At 43.5% G+C, this 23574-nt stretch overlaps 1 protein-coding gene across 1 annotated transcript in view; it reads left to right on the forward strand.

The window, feature by feature from the left end:
- Positions 1 to 434: 434 nt before the first annotated feature.
- Positions 435 to 23574, forward strand: part of SPATA2L (spermatogenesis associated 2 like) — a 43602-nt gene continuing 20462 nt past the window's right edge. Inside the window, exons 1-3 of the mRNA XM_086945792.1 lie at positions 435 to 497; positions 7874 to 7942; positions 20453 to 20759. Of these exons, the coding sequence (XP_086801918.1) occupies positions 20454 to 20759 (306 nt within the window). The 5' untranslated portion in view covers positions 435 to 497; positions 7874 to 7942; position 20453. The remainder of the gene's footprint in view (positions 498 to 7873; positions 7943 to 20452; positions 20760 to 23574) is intronic.

Genomic DNA, 23574 nt, shown 5'->3' on the forward strand with positions numbered 1-23574 from the left:
TGCAATTTTTTTCTGTTTGTATCTTTTATGTAACAAATGTAATCATTAGTCGTTATGTTTTGCAACTGGTTCATATGTAAAGCGCTCTGACACCTTCGGATAAAGTTTGCGCTATATAAAATCGCATTAAATAAATACGATGTTGGCAGAATTAGATCCAAATATCTGCCTGCCAATAAAATGCTGGCCGAATAAGAGGCTAACGCCAGCATCATCTGTTCTGTCATCAGACCTCTTCTATTTGCGCTTCCCTCTTAGTTGTAAACTTGCCACCGGTCCCGCAGCCGTCCACCCTTCGAACACTTCAACGGCGTCTCCGGCAGCTTCCAACTTTCGTTACTGGGAATAAGTACACAACAGTATTTCTTCTTTTTCTATTTCTTCCTGTTTCTTTGTTTGTTGTCCTTTTTTTATTTTTAGTTTAATGAGCTTCCTTACTTTCTGTTTCAGAATCGAAGTGGCGGCGCTGTAAGGCCAGGAAAAGAAAACTTTATCAGGTAAATTCCTTTGCTTTTTTTGCACACTGTCAACCTAAAAAGAGACAGAACACAAAGAATACGCAAGTTAAGAACTGTTGGAACACGCAGCGTGCCATGTGTTAATTACGTAACACTCAGAGCTGCCGAGTTCGGAACTAAGGAAATAGGTTTGAGTCTCGGCGTCGGCTCAACAGTCTGTGGTTCTAGGCAAATCGCTTAATCTCTAGGTGCCTTAAAAACTTGGATTTGTGCTTGTGAAATGGAAATGGTGCTCGTGTAAAGCGATCCAATACCTTCAAGTCGAATTCGCGCTGTATAAAGCTGTAAAATATTAAATTGTGCATATTTACTGCCCATTATATTTTGATGCAGTCAGGTATGTATTAATTGTATTAGTACTAATGCCAGGATTTAGCCGAGAGGTTATGTTTACTGTAAAACACACCTTGCCCCCAGGCGTAATCCATAAATTGGGGGGGCAAGGTGTGGCGTGGTAGAAAAGCGGGGATGTGGGGTGGAGTCACGAAGGGCAGAACTTGAGAAACAACAGTCTGACAGTCGATTTATATAATTATGTTTAAAACACCTGCTAGGAAATGTTAACAAGGAAATATGTCACTGTAAATATGTTATACATTACTTATTTGGTCACAAACAGGCTGCACTTTAAAAAATACATTACAGGGCTGAGACAACTACTTCAGAGATCATTGTATTCCCAGCAATTTTGCAGGGATTATAATGCACGTACAGTAACTCTAGTGATTAACACAGTTCTAGGAGAGTTCTGTGTTTTGTCCAGGCACAGTTATGATTCCTAAACTAGCATAAAAGTTTAATTAATATTCCTGCACATCATGTCACATGCAGATCACAGATTGATATTTTATTTAGAAAGGTAAGGGAGCTTCTGCATTTGACCCTGAGATCATTTTGTTACTTCAAGATCATACGTTGGAAACCTTCTAATATAGCACAATTATCAATTTATCGACATCAAAAAGCTGAATGCAAATTGTAAGTCATGAGCTTCGATCCTTATAGTCTTTTTTCTCAATCTGTTGTTCTTCTAAGATTGCAAAGAAGGGTTTCTGCAATAAATTATTGTTAGTACAAGCAACCAAAATCACTGTTATGCCGTAGAGCTGTGTTTCTCCCGACCATTGACTCTTGACATTTAAATTATTTCTACAGCTATGGATCATATGTACCTCCGACACTTTGAAACCCTCCTTCTCTTGTGTAACGTTTCCTGTTCATTGATGTACACATTGTATGACTTATTGTGTCTCTGTGTGTGATGTAAGGCGGTCTGACACCCTGCACTGGGATGAGTAGTCCTATTAGAGAATTAAAAGAAAAAAATAGTAGGTACCCTTTAAATAAATATTTATGTACTTACTCATACAGGCAGATACATCTTGCATTCTTACTTTGCGAACACATCTCTTACCAAAGGAGTTGAACAAAGTTAAACACCTGCCTCTAGTAGTTTCTCTTAAGTACTATGAAGTGAAACCTGTTCCAGTAGTTTTTCTTAAGTACTTGTGAAATTAAAAGAAGCTGTGCACCTTTGTTTCCTCCTAATGCATTAACCTCTGGGTGTAAGGCTCCAGGTGGTTTCCAGCCAGGATGATACATGAGCAAAAGGAGGGCTGGTGGTCCTTTGAATTAGGCCTTTGTTTGGGGCCCAGACGAAATATAAAATCAGAAAACCCCTGCTGCCAACACATTGCTGCACCGAATGGAAAGCAGACCTTGTGTAGACACTGCTGAATGTGTCATGGCGTCAGTAAAATTGCCCCAGGACAAATTCAGCACGTTTCCCTTTGTCAGCTGGATCCCAGATCTGGCCCGGAAATGGCTGTTGGAACCGTGATCCGGTGTGACTCCCCCCTACTTCCCAGCACTGATGATCGGGTAAGACGTGAACAGCATCAAAGAATGTCGCTGTGTTTAAAGGCATATTTTCAATTTGTGTAATTAGTGCAGCAATCTGGATTCAAAGCCAATAACTTGTGAATGCCCAAACTCTCTCTGCATCCTGGAGGGAACAGAAGTAATTTAATATTGTCCCTTCCTTTCCATGTATCTCAAATAGGGCTCCCGGTGTTATGGTATTTATTTTTTGGGCATTTCTGTCTGTATTTAGCCATATTAATTTTTGCTAATTTTATCTGAATTTATCCATATTTATTTTGGGTTTTGTGAAAAAATTAATCTGAAATGAGTATATTTATACATTTATTTGTCTGATAAATATGCACTCATGCCTGAACGACTAACAGGTTTCAGGGATCTAAACACACTCACATGATAAAATATGCACAACCTTGACATTAAAATGTGCATGTTTTCTTATATGAGCATATCTATTGCTGTTTAAGGATCTTAACTAACATTCCTTTATTTTTGTAACCTCCTTACCTTTCGTTTGACAGTGCTATTGGCCTGGTAGTCATGATTAACAGTATTCAGAATCACTCAAAAGACAACCCAATTTCCGTTTTTATCCACATTTTAAAATGAATACAGACAGGAAAAGAAATCGTTTTCTGTCTGTATTTATCTGTAAAAATCAGTAAAAAAGAAAACAGGGAGCCCTAATCTTAAACTACTATAAAACATTTAAAGAAACCAATTGACCCTTTTGCATAGCAGAAAAGAGGTGCTGTGCCCCCACCTGTTTTAGTTTGCGTGCCAGTAGGCTTTCGTGCCACAACACTCTTCACACACTGTGCCCAAGATCACACATGCTGTTATAGTTCCAGTGGTGGGATCTGGTAAACAAAATTCGCACATACTTTGCACTTAATACATAACTGAAACTCACTCTCTGTTTTTTTTAGGTCTCGCGTCAGCGAAAGACCTATTGTTTTCACTTTCCTGGGAATCTGAGACAGCGTTCGGCCAAGCGCCTCTGCTGTCTCAGATTTGTCCTCGAGGGCGCGCACGGCGCCGTGCACATCCTCTGCCTCCGATTCACAGCCTCTCTCAATCACACACAGCCACACTCACGCATGCGCGCACGCAGCAGCCTGCCGGAATCGGATCAGGTTGAGGGCTCCGATTCCGGCAGGCTGTACACAACACATGCACACGCAGGCAGGCACACCCAACACACACACAAGCGCACACATACAGACACACACCACACCTCCCCAGCCCCCCCCCCGCCCACACACACACACACGAGAGCACACACACAGACAATCCACCCTCACCCCACATAAAGACGACCCCCCACCAACCCCACTCACTGCATCGCCGGACTCTGTAGCCTCCGCGGGGCTCTCCCTCGGGCATGGGAGCCCCGCGTCACCAGCACTGCTTTTCTGTCCAGGCACTCCTTGGGCGCGGGCTTCCGAAGACGGAAGTCCAGCCCTACAGCAGGTTTTGTTTTTGATCACGGTTTCGTTATTGCTAAAGGGGACGGGCATTTTTGAAAAGAGCTTGTGTAACTTCCGACATCAGTCTATGGCCAAATATAATTCAATAAAGCTTAAAGAAGGGTTGACAAAGTCAATCAGCCCAGCCAACAAACTCAAATTGCTCAAAGATTGCATCAGTTTGTCTGATGCACGCATCACATCATCTCTTCCAAAAACGCAGCCAGAATGACCTTTGCATAAAAACACAGACCCATGTCCGCTTCAGGGAAAAGTACGCAGGAATAATTTTCACTTGTTTTTTTTCGTTTTGAGTTTCCGCCCACTTCCACTGAGAGAGGAATACTGTCTTACAGTCATGGACTCGCGCTCTATAATAATTCACACGTCTGTTTAAAAAGACAAACAGGAAAAGAGCGCGAGGCACAAGGGCATTGTGCGACTGCGTGGGATGATGACAGCATCACCGTGGCATGCTGTCCCGGGCCTGGAAGAATTCAGTGCTGGTTTCTGTGCAGTAAGTACGGTTGTTTTCCAGCTTTATGCTCAGAGTCTGAAGCTTTCTGGCAAGACTTTCTGGCAGGTCCTCTAGAAGACCACACTGAGTCATTTGTTTTTGTGAAAGGTTTCTCTAAACAGTGCTCAGGACTAGGGAAGTACTGCTCTGATTGTGTCTGCGGCACGGAGTAAGCCGCGTTAGTGACGTTAGCGAAAATGTTAACAGAAGCATTCTTTTCTTGGTAGCCGAGAAACCGGGGGATCATAATAATTACATGAACATTTATAAATAAAACAGACAAGAACAAACCAAGTAGAAGTCTTTAATGCTCGGCATGCTAGCGACTCATTATGAGGTCAGCTGAAGGATATTTATTCAGATCTGGGTTTATCAGACTCAGAATTACCGGGTCCACTACCAGTGGTGTAGCAAGAGTGCCATGGGTCCCAGTGTAAGCAATGGAGACGTCCACTGTTGTTGATTAGATAATAAAATATAGCATCAATAAGGGGGTCAATGGGCTCCCTATGCATCTGGGCGCCAGTGTGCCACTGCACCTGCTGTACCATTGGAAGCTACGCCCCTGTCCACATGCCAACCCTGCCCCACCCAGACAACCAGAGGTGATGCTTGGTGCTCGGGAATATTGCTGAGATCGCCGCAGTTGTGGGAGGGTGGGGGAGAGGGGTTCTTTGCGTCGCTGCAGTCGACGGAGCACCAGAGGCTGCCCACTAGACGCAGCTTCCCCCCTGATGCATTTGACTATGGCAGCTCCCATCATGATCACTGCAGTCTCGTGAAACCCACTGCTGCTGCCCCCCCCCCCCCCCATGTGACTGCGGACACCCTGTGGCACATCCAAACTGAGATAACCATTTGTTTGGGATTGGCTGTGGATGCCCAGAGAGGTGTGGGTGTAATCCAATGAGGTTGATCTGGGGAGTTGGGGGCATGGGGGTGACTGAGGTTGTGGTTCCAAGTTAATTGATATTATACAAAGCACTGGGTGTGTTCCTGCCCTGCAACCCTTTCCCTATGCTGACATCCTCACTGTCAGACTGGCATATAAAAACTCGTTCTCCCTGCCTCAGCGTTATATTAAAAATGCTTGATCTCCCCCTTGAATATCCACCTAAGACTGGTAATAAATAACATGTTTGGAAGCTAAAATTGGCATCTCGGTGATCTTTTATTTATCTTCATTACAGAAGGGGTTTGTGCCTGTGAGCCTTCATCTTCACTTTGGTAAACATCATTTGAGCCGCCTATGGATCGTATTTTAAACTATTAATAAACCTAATGCTAAGAATGTGGCCTAACGGATAGGCTGTCGAACTCAGAGCTGAGGAACCGGGTTTGAGTCTCGGCAGGGGCGCTCAACATTCTGTGATTCTGGGCAAATCACTCTCTCCGTGCATAAAAAAAAAACAAATTGCCCTTCTTTAATGTAACTGGTGCTCATGTAAAGTGCTCTGATACCTCTGAGTAAAGTAAGCGCTCTATAAAAGTCTTATTTTTTTAAATGCTAACAATAACATCTGGTGTTAGCCTGCAGGCTGTACCTACTGTCACTTCTCTGCTCTTCTGTTCCTCCTCCTCTTCTCGCCCTAGATCTTTGTTCTGTGCCCCTGCTTCTCACGTCCCTTCTCTCCCACACTTTCGGTTCAGTTTAATAATGCTTTATTGTCGCCGCTTTACTGCTCACAGTATAATTTACACTGTGCAAAGCCCACTTTTCCTGTGCTTTCTATGCTTCTCTGTCTGCCCATTACAATCTCCAGCCAGTACTTTCTGACCTACCACTTAGTCATTAATCTGTGTTAAGATTTTTTCTCACTGTTGACAGCTATTCTTTTAGGGTGTTGTTCTTGATAAAAGCCTGTTCTGGCCATAGTGTTATTCAGACTACTGACCTGCACGTCATCCACAGATGTTATACTTAGGGTCATGTTTACACCGTCTCCCTCCCGCCTTTCTTCTCCCTCCCCTTTCTTCCTCTCCTCCTATCTCTCTCCTCTTTCATGCTCTGTCCCCATTTTTATTTTTATGTCTTTTCATTCCCTTTTACGATTTCTCTTCATCCCCCTCGTGCTCCATTTTTATTCCTCTTTCCTTCTTTCTGCCTTGCTGTCCCCTCCCTTCTTCTCCCACTAACACCTCATATTTCTCTATTTTCTCTCCTCCTCTCAACATTCTGCCTTCCACTCACTTCTGTTGTTCTCTGTCTCTCTTTCTAACGTCCCTTTACACCCATTCACATGCTCCCCCTCTCTCCTTCGTTCGCCGTGTCATTGCATTTTCTTCTTTATCCCTTCGTCTCATTCTATCTATTGCCATCACTCTATCCATCTATCTATCGATCGCCCTCACTCTATCTGTCTATCTATCTTTCGCCCTCGCTCTGTCTATCTATCGCCCCACTCTATCTCTCTATCTATCGCCCTCCCTCACTCTATCGCCCTCCCTCACTCTATCGCCCTCCCTCTCTCTATCGCCCTCCCTCTCTCTATCGCCCTCCCTCACTTTATCGCCCTCCCTCACTCTATCGCCCTCCCTCACTCTATCGCCTTTCCTCTATCTATCTATCGCCCTCCCTCTATCTTTCACACTCACTTTATCTATCGCCCTCTATCTATCTATCGCCCTCCCTCTATCTATCTATCGCCCTCCCTCTATCTATCTATCGCCCTCCCTCTATCTATCTATCGCCTTCCCGCTATCTATCTGTCGCCTTCCCGCTATCTATCGCCCTCTCTCTATCTATTGCACTCACTCTATCTATCTATTGCACTCACTCTATCTATCTATTGCACTCACTCTATCTATCCATATCACTCACTCTATCTATCTATCGCATCACCACAGCATCACTCAGGGACACCACAACATCTCTATGCGTTACCACAGGATCACTGAATGCCACAGCATCACTCGGCACCACCACAGCATCAATCTGTGCAACCATTCAACAACAACTGCTTCAAATATGTTCTCTCAATGTTTCAAGCTTTATTACAAATGTCACAAAAAGATGTTAATATTTCACTTCTGTTCTTGGATTTTGGTCACAATAAAATACAATGAACATAATCTTCACAAAAGTTATTTACAAAAGTTTAATCTATTGCCATTATAAATTACAATAACTTTTATTTAAGTATTCATTATTAAAAAAAATTAAAAGTCATTGTTATTTGTAATATCAATACATCTAAGTCACGTAAATACAAAACATGTTGCATTACAAATGCTATAGGTGTCACATTTGTAAAAGTTAAAAGTATTGGCATTGTAAATGCCAAAGCTATTAATTTCGCTATTTTCAAAACCAACACATAAATAAAAAAAATGGTCATTTACAATACTAATAGCTCAAACTTTCCTAATGCGAGACCTATTGCATTGCAAATGCTTGTTTTACAGAGCTGTCTTATAAAAAAGCGTTCTCTTTTGGCTTCAGGGACAAGTTGGTTAAATTCTCTGCCTTTTGCTTTGTTTTTTCACAGTCATCAACACAGCATAGAAGCAATTTCAAATCCGTGCCTACTGGATCAATCAGGGACCATAAGCCACAGGTGAGCACATTTTGCTTGTCCTTTCAATTGTATCTGTATCTGCTCTGATTAACACATATTTAAGAACTGTTTGCTAAGGACTGGATCCACATCCTTCCGATTTTAAATTGGCACATTTACACACGTACACCTGCGCCTAGTTCAAAAAAAGCTTTTATGGAATGCGTAATTAGATGAATAGCATATTATTCGGACCAACATTTTATATGGATAAAGGGCCCATATTTTGTAGCAAACACAAAAAATAAAACAAATGATCACACATTCACGCAAATAGCGCATACAATACTGGTCACATGCTATCCTATTTAGCTGAAAAATTACATTTTCATATTTGCTAAATTCAGTCCTTAATTTTCATACTTGGAGGAAGATTTCCATACCCCCACTCCCAAATCAGTTTTTTAGGTCTCGACCTAGCATACACTGCGCAGCAGTGTCACGCAGCCGAGATTTTATGTTTACAGTATGGGGGCTTGAACCCGCCCCTCTTCTCCATTGGCTGGCTTCCTAAACGGAGGCCAGCCATTGGAGGAGAGGGGCGCCAATTCCGTTCAAGACCGGATTCGGGGGTGTGTTTTTGACGTTCTTTCTCTCCTCTTCCCGTTGGCTGGAATTTTACATTCAAGCCAATGGGAAGAGGAGAGAACGAAAACCACGCCTCCGAATCTGAAAATGTCAGGGCTTTTCGGAAGCCATTTCTGCTGGACCGCCGCCGGAAGAAGTAGAGAAGCTGCCGAGTCCTCCGGTAAGTGCTTGCTTTCTCGTTGTTCTCATTGTTTGTGCTTGCTCTCCTGCCTCCTCGTTGTGTTGTGCTTGCTCTCCTGCCCCCTCATTGTGTTGTGCTTGCTCTCCTGCCCCCTCGTTGTTTGTGCTTGCTCTCCTGCACCCTCTTTGTTTGCGCTTGCTCTCCTACCCCCTCGTTGTTTGTGCTTGTCCCTAAACCCACCTGCCCCCCCTCCCCCCCGCCGTTTCTGCTCTTACCGCTGCCGGAGCGCGAACCAGAGTGTAGGAGACGGCAGTGAGCGGGCAACTCGTTGTTTGTGCTTGTCCCTAAACCCCCCCCCCCGCCGTTCCTGCTCTTACCGCTGCCAGAGCGCGAACCCGAGTGTAGGAGACGGCAGTGAGCGGGCAACTCGTTGTTTGTGCTTGTCCCTAAAACCCCCCCACTGTTCCTGCTCTTACCGCTGCCGGACTGCGAACCTGATGTAGGAGACGGCAGTGAGTGGGCAACTCGTTGTTTGTGCTTGTCCCTAACCCCCCCCCCCCTCCCCGCCGTTCCTGCTCTTACCGCTGCTGGAGCACGAACCCGAGTGTAGGAGACGGCAGAGAGCGGGCAACTGGGGAGAGGACCTGGCGCAGGACAAGCTAGGGGAAGGGGAGTGTGGCAAGCATAGGAGGTGGTTAGTTAAATCTTCGTAGTTTTGCGGACAACATATACAACGAAGTGGTACGTTAAAGGGGAAATTTATTGTTACTATGAACTCTGTGATACAAGAGGTTGTAATAAACGGGTGATGGCATCACTGGGCATGTTTAGATGCATACCATTTAAGGGGGGTCGTGTGTGCGTGATACGATCATAGTGTTGATCAGAGTAGTCCTCCGTGCACTTTTCCTGTCCTTTTTTTTTAGGTGCTCTACCGTTCGTTATGTTCATGGATTGTAACAGTATTTTACGATTACCGAAGCATGGCAGATTCTTGCAACTCCTAACCTGCTCGCCTGCATTAAAGTTGTGTGTGTGCACTGCCTCCCCTGCACTCTGCTGTTCAATAACTGCCTGTTAATGTAGGCAATGGTCCATCCTATATGTTTAACACGCTGAATACTAATACTCCTCTTGCAGATTGCATTCCTCTTTAAGACTGTCCTCTAAGTTGGCCTTGACCCTTTCATCATGTATAGAGAGCCTTCCCGCCCCTGTACATACCTCTCATCCACAGACTACAATGCAAGCTTGCTCTCCTGCCCCCTCGTTGTTTGTTCTTGCTCTCCTGCCCCCTCGTTGTTTGTGCTTGCTCTCCTGCCCCCGCGTTGGTTGTGCTTGCTCTCCTGCCCCCTCATTGGTTGTGCTTGCTCTCCTGACCCCTGTTCCCTCGTTGTGAGCGTTTTTTCTGGCCTCTGTTCCCTGTGTGTGGCTCTGTGTGTGTGGCTCTGTGTGTGTGTGTGTGTGGGTGGCTTTGTGTGTGTGGCTCTGTGTGGGTGCAAATGCAACAAGTCTCGCAATCGCGAGCAATTAAGCTATTGGCATTGTAAATGACAATGCCATTTATTTGTTTTAAAAACAAAAACATAAATAAAAATAATGTCATGAGCAATGCCAATAGCTCTAACTTTAGGAATGCAGAGACCCTTGCATTGTAAATGCTTGTTTTCTCTGCAGACCATATAGCTCTTGACAGTTATTGTTTTTGTGCATTATTACCAAAGTAGGATTTCTTAATACTATTACATATCGCAACAAGAAATTGTTTAGTCACATTGATATCCGGTACTAAAATCTATTAAAGAAATATAATTAGTCTTATAGTGCTCCATAGCATACCGTCTAATGTCTCTTTCGTTTTTGAGTTTTGAGAACTGAATAATGGAGTAAATAACCACAAATGTGCAACTAGCAGATTTTTGCTTGTGAATGAATCACAAAATTCCACTATCACTGATTCTTTTAATCGAGGATAAGCTTTTGTCCTCATAAATAACATTATTTGCACATTTAATTGGGTGTGCAAATAGCTTCATGTTAATCACTCATAAATCCAAACTTAAGGGTTATCCAACAAGCCTATAACTGATATTCAGTTAGCACTGCTGGCAAAAACATGGTTCAAAGATCTTCTAATCTGGGAGCAGTTTTGTGTGAGGAATTGTTGGGAGGCACTGTTTTTTGTAGTGACACCCACATTTATTGCAACAAAATCATACATCATGATGATTGCTCTTTCTGGACGTATTCTTTACGAAAACTTGGCATATATGCAAAAATGACAAGGGGATGTTTTCTATCCGTCCCAAAGAACCAACATTGATCTGAATACTGCCTTGTATACACATTCTTAGGCATGCGAGTATGTGGCCTGGGGAAGTATATAAGGGAAGTCCCATGCAACCAACATTGTCCTGAATACTGCCTTGCATGTACCTTTTCAGGCTTTCCTTAACATGTGGAATATGGTCAGGGAAAGTAAATATGGAAAGGCTTCTATTTGATTTAGACAAGATCTGCATCCTAGGCGTGCACAGCTGAGGCCAGGGAAAATGTGAATTTGAATCTCAACGATGCAAATGTGCACTGATTGGCTTCACCCAGCTCTTCCAAAGCAGTACCCCCGTTTATCCCAGAGCCAAAGGGAATCATGGTTGGGATACTGGAATCTTTCAGCTCACTCAATTTTTTGTCCATATTTCTCTCCAAACCAGCTCATGTAACAAGTACTGTACTGGCTGGCTTCTTCCGATTTCTATCTGGAGGTAGTGGGGCAGTCCTAAAACCTTCCCTTTCGCAGCTCTCCCCACATTTTCTTTTCTTTTTTTAAAAACAACTTTATTTAAAGCTTTTGCATGGCTAGTACGCTTTCATCATGGTTGCACAACAAGTGTACCGAATGTTGCTCATACTACAGATACGACAACATAGCGTGATAATCTAGACCCCCTCCCTGCTCCTCCCTCAGGTTGGGTCCAACTAGGTCTCTATTTCCATCTCCTCAACATTTGTTAATCTCACCAACTCTAGTGGTCTTGGGACCCTTTTTTCCCATTTGATGTATGTGTGGAACGGAGTCCATACCTTTGTGAATTTGTGTAAGGTGGCTGTTAGACTTCCATAGCATGAATCACCCACACCTTCCCCACCCACTGATCTGTCTTTGATTAGGTTGGAGTTGGGTTCCCCCAATTCTGGGCAATTACTAACCCGGCCGCCAATAGGACTGGAGCTAATACTCTATCTTCAGCCCGGGAAAGGGAGGACAATCCTTCAGCCTCCATGTGGCCCAATAGTGTCTCTTTTTTGTGGCAGTTTTGGTAAGTCATTGTTTGTAATGTCTTTGACAAGTTCTAAAACGTGGATCCAAAACAGCAGTTTTTTGGACAATCCAACCATATATGGATGTAGAAGTCGTGGAACACGAGGGACCTCCAACAGTCATCGTGCATTACACATCACATTTAAACGGACTAGTATGAGATGCCACCGCAAATAAGGTAGAATGCTTACGCCCTGTGTTGAAGGAATAAAGAAAACTTTGCTGCCCTGCCCCAGATTTGTACCCAGTCCACTTCTGTTAATTCAAGGGTAAGATCCGTGGACCCTTTTTTTGTGTACACGAGTTCTAATGGGGATTGGTCTGTCTAGGGCTCGGTAAAGGCACGGAAGTGCCATTTGGGTATCCCCATATACCATCTTATCTTTTACCCCTGTTGTCTCTCTCACCTCCCATCCCTCTTCATAACCCGGACAGTCTTGGCCAGTGTAGGAGCTGTGTGACACAAATAAATCGTTGGGGTGTTATTTAAAATCATTAGCACATTGGTCCATAGTCTTGTGGGTCTCTTTGAGGTATATGTGGCCTTGACAAAGTATATCGCTCCCCTCCCATGATTGGTACCCCCTTTCAGTCATTCCTGGTGGGAAGTCAGGGTTCCCCAACACTGGGGTCAAAGGTGAAGAGTGGGTGGTGATCCGACGGGAACATCACCCCAAGTGCCCACACCAGGGCCCCCATAAGGCAGTGTGCCCACAGGGTAATCCACAGTGTCTGTGTAAAGAAAGCCTAGATGTTCCCTGGTTCAAATGGCACCAAGTTTTGTTGGTGTCCAGAAAGCGCCTGCCTGGGCCGGGATAAGCTGGACCACAATTATGTATCATTCCAAGTCTGGGGCTCCAATACTTCCTCTGCTGTGCTCATGATTATTAAAGTTTTGATTATATGGGGTGGCTTGTTGTTTGAAATGAAGGCCCAAGTTTTTGTTTGTAGAGATTTTCAAATTTAAGGGGTTATCTATGCAGGCAAACATCTACAGAGGTAGAGAAGGCATTGGAGAAAATTCATCTTCATATACAAAATTCTGCCTATCCATGAATTTCCCAATCTGCCTCACTGAAAGAGTTCTTTTAACAAAGTACCAAGAGGAGAAGCAACATTTCTCTGGTATGTCATCAGTGTTGGGGGTGATGGTCTCCCCCAAGTAACTGATTGTTGTCAAGGCTATTTGGAAGTGATAGTCAGACGCTATCCGTTTCTCTTTCCTCTTTACTCCTTCCTACACCCAGCACCTCACATTTATGTTGATTGACCTTGAAACTGGCCACCCGTTGAAACAGTTTCAGCTCTGCCATCAGGGCAGGAAGCGAAATGGCTGGATTAGTAAAGTATCTCAAGGTACCATCGGCAAAAAGTGCCATTTTTATCTGCCTATCCCTCGTGTCCAGACCGATGATCTCTGAGCTAGCCTGAATGTGCTGGAACAGCAGTTCCAACATCAATGCAAAAAATGTAGGAGATAGAGGATAACCCTGATTTGTCCCCAAAGCCAAGCCTATAGTGTCAGGGATACCCGAGTGTATTCCAATTCAAGTGGATAGTCTCACATGATTCGCCATAATGAAGGACTTATCTGGGGCCCTAATGTAATCTTGTCTAATGTTTTCATCATGTAATTCCAGTCAAACTGGCCAAATGCCTTCTCCATGTCTAGCAAGAGAAGGAGACCCTGCAAGTTTGTAGCAGAAGTTTTATCAATTATGTTGAGTGATAATCTGATATTATCCCCTGTGTGGCGATCGGTGATGAACCCCGATGGAATTGGGGATATGAGGGTCGTCACAGCCCCCTTAGTCGATTAATAGAATTTTCGTTTAGATTTTTACAACGCTATTGAGGAGAGCTATTGGGTGGTAAGACCCACACTCTTGAGGGTCTTTTCCCAGTTTTCCTATTAGCCTGAGTAGAAATTCCATCATTGTAGGGGTGACCTTGTGGATAGTCTGGAAAGAATTAAAGATTTTTACTAAGTAAGGGGTCAAAAGTCTGGAGAAGGCCTTGTAAAAAGGGTATGGAAATCCATCTGGACCCAGTGCCTTGTTATTGGGTAGCTGTTTTATAGCCAATGTAACCTCATCCTCTGGTATTGGTTGATCTAGCTCCTTCCTAAACGTGGACTCAATAACTGGAAAATGAACTGAGGAAAGATATTCCTCCTCCAGGGTTTTGCTTCATAGCTCAGTTCAGTACACAGCCGCATAGTAGGCGAAAAGCCGCCCAATCCCTCGTTGATTTGTAGCTGACCCTTTCCTTCTTTTGTAGAAGGTATATGGTTTCTGGACCTCTGTACCTGTATTGTATGGGCCAAGAGCATAAAGGCCCTGTCCCCATGTTCATAATGTAATTGTTTTGCTTTCAGCAATATGTTGGCAGCGTCCTTGGCCAGCACCTTTTCTGATTTCCCTCTGGCCCTACATAAGGCTTTTTGTATCTGTCTACTAGAGGTGTATTTAAATGTGTCCTCTAATTTGACTATCTCGATCTCGAGTCTCCTTGATAGGTGCCCAAAGGAGGGTGGTGGTATGACTAATGAGTTTGTGTGTAATTGCTGCCTTTGCAGCATCCCATAACATTGTCCACAAGGTTTCTTCACGTTCATTCTCCTTAAAATAGTTTTCCACTGCTGCCTTTATATGTATCCTAAGGGCGGGCATCTTGCAATGCTGTTTCATTCATTTTCCACATGCGATGGGGAGCCGCTTCAATAGGTACCGGTACATTTGTAACTCATACCTGGGCGAGATCAGACAGAACGTTTGTGCCTATCTCTGAGGTGTCCACCCTCTTCGCATTTTCTAATGTGTCGACCATAACCTCCAAGTTGGCAATGGAGGCAATTGGCCATTTCTGAAATTGTTGGGTTTCTGCATTTCACATCCCCATTTCCACTTGACTACTCTGACACAAACGGGGGATCGGAAGTCCCAAAAATATACTCTGTTTCTTCAACCACCCAGTAAAATCTCCATCATTTTCTAAAGAGAGGACAACTTCCCCTCTGTGCGCCTTCTAGAGCTTTGCGGATTGTGCAGTAGAGCCATAATCATTGTTTACTCTTGGGAGAGCATGACACTCCCCTCTTCTGTATTATCAGCAACACTAACAGGAACTTTCTTGCAGTTTGCAAGGCTGGGCGGAAAAACACTGCTCTACCCTTTCACATCTTTTTTTTATGCTCTTTAGACCCCATTGCTGTTATGGAATTAGTTGTTGTGGCATAAGTAGGGTGATAGCAAGACACCTCACTCAAGGGGCAAAACATCAGTGTGCCAAAATCTAGGCATAATGCTGATAGTAAATCTCTCCCCACATCTCGGTGGCACTACCTCATTGGGATCTGCATGCCTCCATCCCTAGAATCTGGTTCCAGTGGGGTTGGTGGAAGTGGGTTGACACATTGAATGCTACGATTGACTTTACTTGGGTTAGACCCTTGATTTTTGGGTGTCGCAATTTGGGTCCAGATGTTTTAGTATTATGATTACTGGAAACTTAATCTCATTGGGCTTTAGTCCACAAGATATACATGTTTGCACCCATTGCCAAAGAAGCAGGGATAGTTACCCTTCAGAAGGTGGTGAATCTCTCTCCCCCCCCCCCCTCCCCCCTCCTCCCCCCACCCCATTACCCCCCCCCCCCCCCCCCTCTCCTTTGCTAAGCTTTTTTGGGCTATTTGGGGATAGTCCGCGCTTAGGCCCCTGTAACTTCTTGTCCACATAAGGTATCCATGTCAAATTTGTGCCCTTTTTTTACAACACCCTGAGGATTCTAAAGCTACCCAGGGTTTGTGGATTACCCTGGAGGAGACCCATAAATTAGCCCAAATACAGCTAATTAAAAAAACAACAACAATTTAATGGAAAACATTTGCTGCAAAAGAAACCGTCTGTATTTTTCCCTTCAAATGGCATCAACAAAGGGTTTGTGGTGCTGAACTCGCCATCTTCTCAGCTTTCAGGGACAGGCAGACATTTGTCAGAAAACCAAACTTTTCTACACAGTTTTGGCATTTTACAGGGACATAGCCTATTTTTTTGTGCTTTCAACATCCTTCCACTTAGTGGTAGAAACGGGTGTGAAACCAATAATGAACCTCAGAAAGCCATGCATTTCTGAAAACTAGACAAAATTCTGAATTCAGCAAGTGGTCATTTGTGTAGATCCTTCAAGATTTGTTTATAGAAACTAACAGTTGAAAATGTAAAATATTGAAATTAAGGAAAAAAAGCAGCCATTTTGCCAATGTATTTATTTAAACCGTTACATCCACTGGACCTTTCAGGTTGTGGGGCTACATAGGACTTGTTGGTTCACCAAGAATCCAAGGAACCCAGGGCCAATTACTGAGCTGCGTCTTGCAATGGTTTTTCATTGTGTACTTGTGTACCGGGTATATAGAAATTCATTTGGTAAAATATAAAGAGTTAAAAATAGGTACACAGGAAACCAATATAAATGGGAACAAAAGATAGAGTTTATAAGTAGTGGGTTTTTTGCACATCTCCAAAAATGTGGGTACCCATACAAGCATGTTAATTAGGTAATTTTTCAAAATGACTTATTTTTGTTTCAAATTGTCTTACATTTGGAAGGCAGAAATGCAAAGCAAGTCAATTGGTAATAACACTTGTTCTACTATTCTGTTTTCCCCTAAGTCTCCAGATAAAAATGCAACTTCACTTGTGTGGGTAGGCCTAATGCTCACGACATGAAACAGCCCAAAACGCAACACGGACACACTGCATTTTTAAGATGAAAACAGACCCGGTTTTTTTTTGTTTATTTTTTTGCAAAGTGCCTAGCTGTGGATTTTGAATCCTAGCTCAGCCAGTACTATACTTTTTTGAAAATTAGACACCCAGGGGAATCCAGGATGGGGGACTTGTGTGGCTCTCAACAAGTTCTGTTATCCAAAACCCTTGCAAATCTCAAACTTTGTAAAAAAAAAAAAAAAAAAAAAAAAAATTTAAAAAGCCATTGTCACATTTCTGTGATGAAAAGGTCTGGAATCTGCCTGGATTCACAAAATTCCACCCAGCCGCATTCCCGAAAGCCTTCCAGTGAAAATGGTACCTCACTTGTGTGGGTAGGCCTAGTGCCTGCACCAGGAAACAGCCCACTACGCAATGTGAACACATCACATATTTCCTGCGAAAACTGACCCTTTTTTTTGCAAATTGCCTTGTTGTGGACTTTGAACCCTAGCTCAGCTGGAAAAATACAAAGAGACGAATGGCTGGGTTAACAATTGCACATGGTTTCAAAAATTGTAATTTCAGTTCAATTAGTTAAAGCTCAAAGGATAAGGTGACGGCCATTCAACATTCACCAGAAGGTGTGGAAAATCCAAACCATTAAGTAGGACATAGGGTATATCCTGAGCTCAAATTCCAAGTAAAAGGTTCATAGAGACAAGATGATCTTCACAACTTTCTTCTTTATTTCAACAATTTTTTTCTCTTCAGAAAAACAGATCTAGCCGCCAACACGTGTTTCGTCCTGTGTGAAATCAACCACCGACTTCCTCAGGGCTAGAATTTAAAAAAAAATCTAGTTACTATTTCAGACAAAGTATGCGACCGTATTGTGAGATGTAACAGTATTACAGTCATCAGAAACAATGTCACAAAACATTATAAGGAAAGACTAAAAGCCAGGCAAAGTGCTTACAGGTTCATTTATATCCAGATAGTGGTCTCATAAAAATTGAATGAAAACCAAACCAGAACCAAATACCACACCAGAAAAATGGTTGTGAGAGACAGAAACACTCACCAATACAAATCAAAACAAGTAAAAGGAGATGTAGGTTGAAAAAAATAAAATAAACCATCTTATACAGCATTTCAAGAACTCAACCAATCCTTAAATCAGCCAAGGTAAACACCAGTATGCAGATAAAAACACTCACCAATTTATCATAAATTCCATATCCATATGAGGTTAAAACTGTTGAGTATCCAATCCTCTAAAAGAAGTTATAATACCAAGTTAGCAATCATTGTTAACAGTACAGAACCAACTTATCTCTGTAATACATAAATATGTAAACTCACTCGAATATTATTCTGAAAAACAAACTGGATTAAGTCAGCGTCAGCCGTAATCCGCCAGCGCCAAGGTAGGCAGCGTGAACATGCTGCCTACCTTGGCGTGCTCGATAAGAAGACTCTTTATCGAGAGTTACGTTGAATTCTGAACGGAACTCGGCCCGTAACATTGACCTTCAATATCACTGACAGCTGAGCAAGCTGACGCTGCCGTAATCCAGTGCCTTTACTTCTATCAACCTTTCTTTAATTAGAACGAGAGTTCTTTATAACCAAGAATAACTATGCCCCTGAAGAAGGGCAAATTGCCCGAAATGCATTGGGCTATGTATTATAAGTTATAAATGATGAACAACTAACATCGATTGTGAATGAAATAAATAATTCAATGAATTAAATTGTTTTTGAATAAAACTTTATTTGAAAGATCAAACCTTAAAGGAAATTGCTTCTCTGAGTGCTTTTGAGGACGTCATTCCCTGCTGGAATAACGCTACAAACCACTTTTTACTTCTTCCAAGGCTCAGAAGGAAGATCTCAAATAGCACCTACATACATTAACGATCTTTTTACACTTTGCACTAATCACGAGTGCGACGGTTCTGCAACAAAATTCTGTTCCGAAAAAGTTGCAATCATCCACCAGTTTCTCATTAGCCCTTACTCCCCCCTTGCCCCCCCCCCGTCAGTCTAGATTCCGCTCCTGTCCAGTCAACTACATTCCTCACCCAGGATGCAATCCATGGTGGATGATGGGACATCCAGTGTATTGCCAATCTATGCTTCCTTAAACCAAGGGCTAGAGCTGCAAATTTGTGTTGCATTTTGCAGTTTTTCGAATTTGGGCGCACTCCAGTAAACCGTGTGTATTATTTTCCTCTATTTGTATCTTTGTCACACGTTTTGTTATCTGAATGGCCTCCCTCCAGTATTCTAAAAGTGTTCTGCAACACCAGGTCATGTGTATAAAATTTGCATTATCTACGCCACGTTGGGTGTAAACCAAAGATCTGGTGGAGTATATCCTACTGTGGCAAGACGGGATGTACTATGTGCGATGCACAAAGTTAAAATTAATTAGCTTGAAATGAATGTTACTAGATATCTTGAACCATAGAGCATGCAGTTCGCAGTCCTTATCCGAGATAGGTTCCTTTATGTCTACCTCCCATTTACCACAGACTCTCGGAGCGGGCACCTTACGATCTCATGTTAGTGCTTGCTGCAGGCGAGATACCTAATGGCGCCCAGGGTTTTCCTCCAAGAGGCCAAATAGATTAGTCTTAAACTACCTATTTATAGTAGGATACCACATTATTATTTATTTAATTGTCAAGCCATGTTATACTGCCATATACCTGGAGACCAGAATGTCTCCAATTCAGAACTGTTGTGGTGAATATGTCTTAATCCAAAATTGGCATCCTAAAGATAATGAATGGTGTCTGGAAAAGGAAAGCATGACCATGAGTAGTATTGAAATGTATCCATGAGGAAGTTTCCAAAAGATGGTTTATAGAAGCATTTGACAACCTAATGTGCCTTACTTCTTTTCAAAATAGGCTCTCCACTTAAGAAGAGGCAAGAACCCCTCAAATATTTTACCAGCTAGACCCAAATCAAAATGCTCTGCCTGTCCTTAGTTATTGAGAAGTTTCCATGTAACAGGTTAACAAGGCATCAATATTGAGCGTGAATCCCCTGCCCAACTGCATCCTATGTATGGCTCTGATATTACAGTTTTCACATACTCTGTCTAGGCTTTTCCCTCCGTTCGCCTCTCCAAACTTTTTCATATCTGTATACCTGCTTACAGGATGAAGTGACAAAATGGACCGTCTTCCTTGGAGCCCTTGTCATTCAGAGTGCTCTGCGGTGGAAGAAATGCAGCGCAGAGTTTCACAAACACCCAGAATAAAAATAAACTAATCTTCCTAACCGCTTCATCTCCATCACAGTGTATACTCCTCAATCGCTCCAGGATTCTTGCAAGCCTTCACCAAGCGTTCTTCAGTGTCACTGATATCAGTATGAGCTCTTCTTTCCACCCCTGCCAATCCTTTCCCCGCTTTTCCCTACCTACCTTCCTTTCTCTCTCTTCCTCTTCTCTTTCTTATTAAAACTTCCTTACATGGAAGAAAGGAAGCACCTATTTGGCATTCGTCAAATGCATAACTGGAGGAATGGATCTTCTATACTCCTGTCCAGACTAGGTTTCTTCATTGAGCTACTACACCACTAAGAAAAACCTCTTAATAAATTAATGTTGATGCTCAACTTACATATTTGCAATCCTATTGCTTGTTGCAAAGTAAGAACCAATTCTGTTAAATATTTGCTTCCATATTCTCATGGATTAGTTGTGTCTGTACCTTCCACTTCCAGGAGTTAACCTGTGTTCTTGATTGCAGGATGGGTACTCACAATCTGGTGGAGGAGTACAGGAAGTGCCTGGAAAGGAACTGCAACTGCAGCGCTCCCAGTACCTGTACTGATTTCAAACTGAAGAACCTAGTGCGGCAACGTTTGGAGATGGATCCAGAATTGCATAAAGCCCTGCGTAACGAGGATGCCTTGCCCGTGATAGACCGTGCCCTGGGGGCACAGGCAGATGTGACATTGATACTGAATGGTCTTGTGCGAGCCTTCGAGTCCTTGGAGCTGGCAGCTGTTAACCTCTGCTGTTTCCCATGGCGCAAGGAGTTCTGTGTAATTAAGGTGGGTCCTAGTGGCTCATATCTGAATAGCATTGTACCACCTATTAGGCAGTATATGGAGTCTGTGGGCACTGACCGGTCCCCAGTACACCAACAAAATTGTGCAGGCATAGAGAAAAGGACTATTGTTTTTTTTTTTTTTTACCAGTGTATGCATTAATGTTACACGTAAGTACTTTCAAATGTAGTTCCTAAGTATACTTACTGTTATGCCATTTCATTGCACACTATAGTATTTATGTAACATGTACTAAAATACTAGAGAAATGTTATACATGTCTATGTTGAAATGAGCACACACATTTCAAATGTGCATTATAGATTTAAAGTCTCAAGTTAGCTGTTTTATGCTAGAGGCCTGAATCTTTGGTCTATGAGAATCAACTGCTTTTCAGCAATTTTGCTGACTTGCTTTCTTTGCTGGTGTTCCCCCAAGGGCCTAATTACGTTGTCGGTCGGAAAGCATTCCGACCGACTCCTTGTCTGAATCGTTTCCGACCGTCTCGAGTTCGGCGAGTCCAACCGATCGATTATGATGTTTCCGAACACCGTTCGGTCGGACTCCCATTGACTTCAATGGAAGCCTGTGTTCTGACCGACAACACAGGCTCCCATTGAAAAAAAGGGGTGATTGCGGAAAACATTGCACCCTGTGATGGGCACCCCATGGTGCCTGTCACAATGCGCATGCTTGTAAAGCGGGTCCATGGGGTACCTGTACGGGCCCCAACTGGAAGCCTCTGCGTTAAAGGGGCCTGCTATGGTCCCCCAAAGTCAGTTTCCAACAGCCGTTCCGTGGCGTACAGACCGATTCAGAAAGGCTATCTGAATCCAACATCGTAATACATTGGTCAGAAATGCGGACCATAGAGATGCACAATTTGGATCCGACCGTCTCGAAGTCTCTGATTGCTGGGCGTAACCGAATCGGAAAGAACAAATGGTTAACTTCTATTGTAATCTGTCAGTTGGAAAAGTTTCCAAGTCCGTTGGGAACGTGGGTTCTGAGACGGGTTAGGAAAATCCGAAAGCCGCTTGGAGCCTTTCCAACCAACATCATAGTTAGGCCCTAAGTGTTAGACTTTGAATAGATACATTTTTTTGTAACAAGCAGTAGATACATGTCTGAGAAGGATTTCAATGACAAGCACATGAGAACTCTGTAGACGAACATTGGACTTTTGTCATTAACCATGAGTGTGGAACTGAGACGATGTTTCTATGTTCAATGTGGGATTTTTCTTCAATGTTTCATTATGATACCATGTGCACCTACATTTGAAACAAATAAAATGGATTCCTGTGGATGACGTACCCAAAAGGGAGTTGACGAACTCTATGGATTATAATTTATCAGTTGCCCTGGTCGGAGGGGCAGATGACTTCGGACTTTGTTGCAGACCGCATGCTGATTCCTTTTGCTGAACCATTTCAGCAGACTCTATGCAGAACCTTCCTTGGACTCCAACCTGAACCATTTTTTGCCATTTCCTCGATTCCCACTGCCCCTAAATGGACTTTTCCCAGGTTACATTAATTTGCCCAAGTGTGGTTTAGACTGACACTTCACCGACCCGTTTAAGATTCCACACCCAGCTTCCACGTTCTTGTACTCGGTTGCCTCTTACCTATTGTCATTTGTAGATTGTAATATGAGCATCTCTGTGCCTTAGTCTGCATCAGAGAGATTTACATTGCTAATGCCTAGGAAAGGCCAAGTCAGATTATATTCTGAGTATCAGATTTTTTTTATTTTATTTTTTTTAAATATATTTATTAAATTTTTCAAGAAATTTTTCTACACATTCCAACGTATGTTTACAGCACATTCCAATTTCTCAGATTTATTTATTTATAAATTTGTAAAGCGCCTGGTGACCCGGAGGCATCCCCGCGCTGTAGAAATGCGATATCCAAGAGGAGGGGGGGGGGACCGGACGACTATTTAGGGAATAAGAAAGTCTTAAGTTTTTTTCGGAAGATGGCGTGGGAGGGTTCCAGTCGCAAGTGGCGAGGCAATGCGTTCCACCCTGACGAGGCTTTGACCGAGAAGCGGCGGCCGCCGGTACGAGCCTTCTTAAATTTAGGGACGATGGCTAGATGTTCGTCGTCCGAGCGCAGTGACCTTGGGGCTTTGTAGGGGGTGACAAGGTCTTTCAGGGCGGCCGGGCCGGCACCATTAATGAGTTTATGACTGGTGCACATTGCTTTAAAATCAATTCGCTGGCGGACAGGGAGCCAGTGAAGGGCCTTGAGGGCTGGTTTGGCAGAGGCTTTAGGGGGGAGGTCCATTATGAGCCTAGCCGCAGCGTTTTGTGCCCGTTGGAGTTTGGCTAAGGTGAACTCTGGTGCACCAAGGTAGACGGCATTGCTATAATCAAGTCTGGCTAGGATGAGCCCTTGAACCAGCAGCTTCCTGGAGAGCGAGGGGAGGAGGGGGAGGATCTTGCGGGTAGACCGCAAGAGGCCAAAGCATGTTCCAGCGGTCTTGGTCGCCTGGGTTTTCATGGTAAGGCTTGGTTCGAGCCAGACGCCTAGCGTTTTGACTTCAGTCTTTGGAGTGGGAATCTCGCCAAAGGTATCCGGCCACACCGCGGCGGGGATTGAAGACCATTTGTTACCCAGGAGCATAATTTCGGTCTTAGCACCGTTCAATTTTAGGGAGGATTCGCACATCCAGGAATAAATGTCCTGGAGACAGTTCCGCAGGCTGTCTGGATGTTTGTCCAGCTGGGAGAGGGAGACGACCAGTTGGGTGTCATCAGCGTAGTTGACAACCTTGATCCCATGGGGGGTCACAACATCTTCCAGGGGGG

Source organism: Lissotriton vulgaris, chromosome 12 (assembly GCF_964263255.1).
Source record: "Lissotriton vulgaris chromosome 12, aLisVul1.2, whole genome shotgun sequence".
Taxonomy (NCBI): Eukaryota; Metazoa; Chordata; class Amphibia; order Caudata; family Salamandridae; genus Lissotriton; species Lissotriton vulgaris.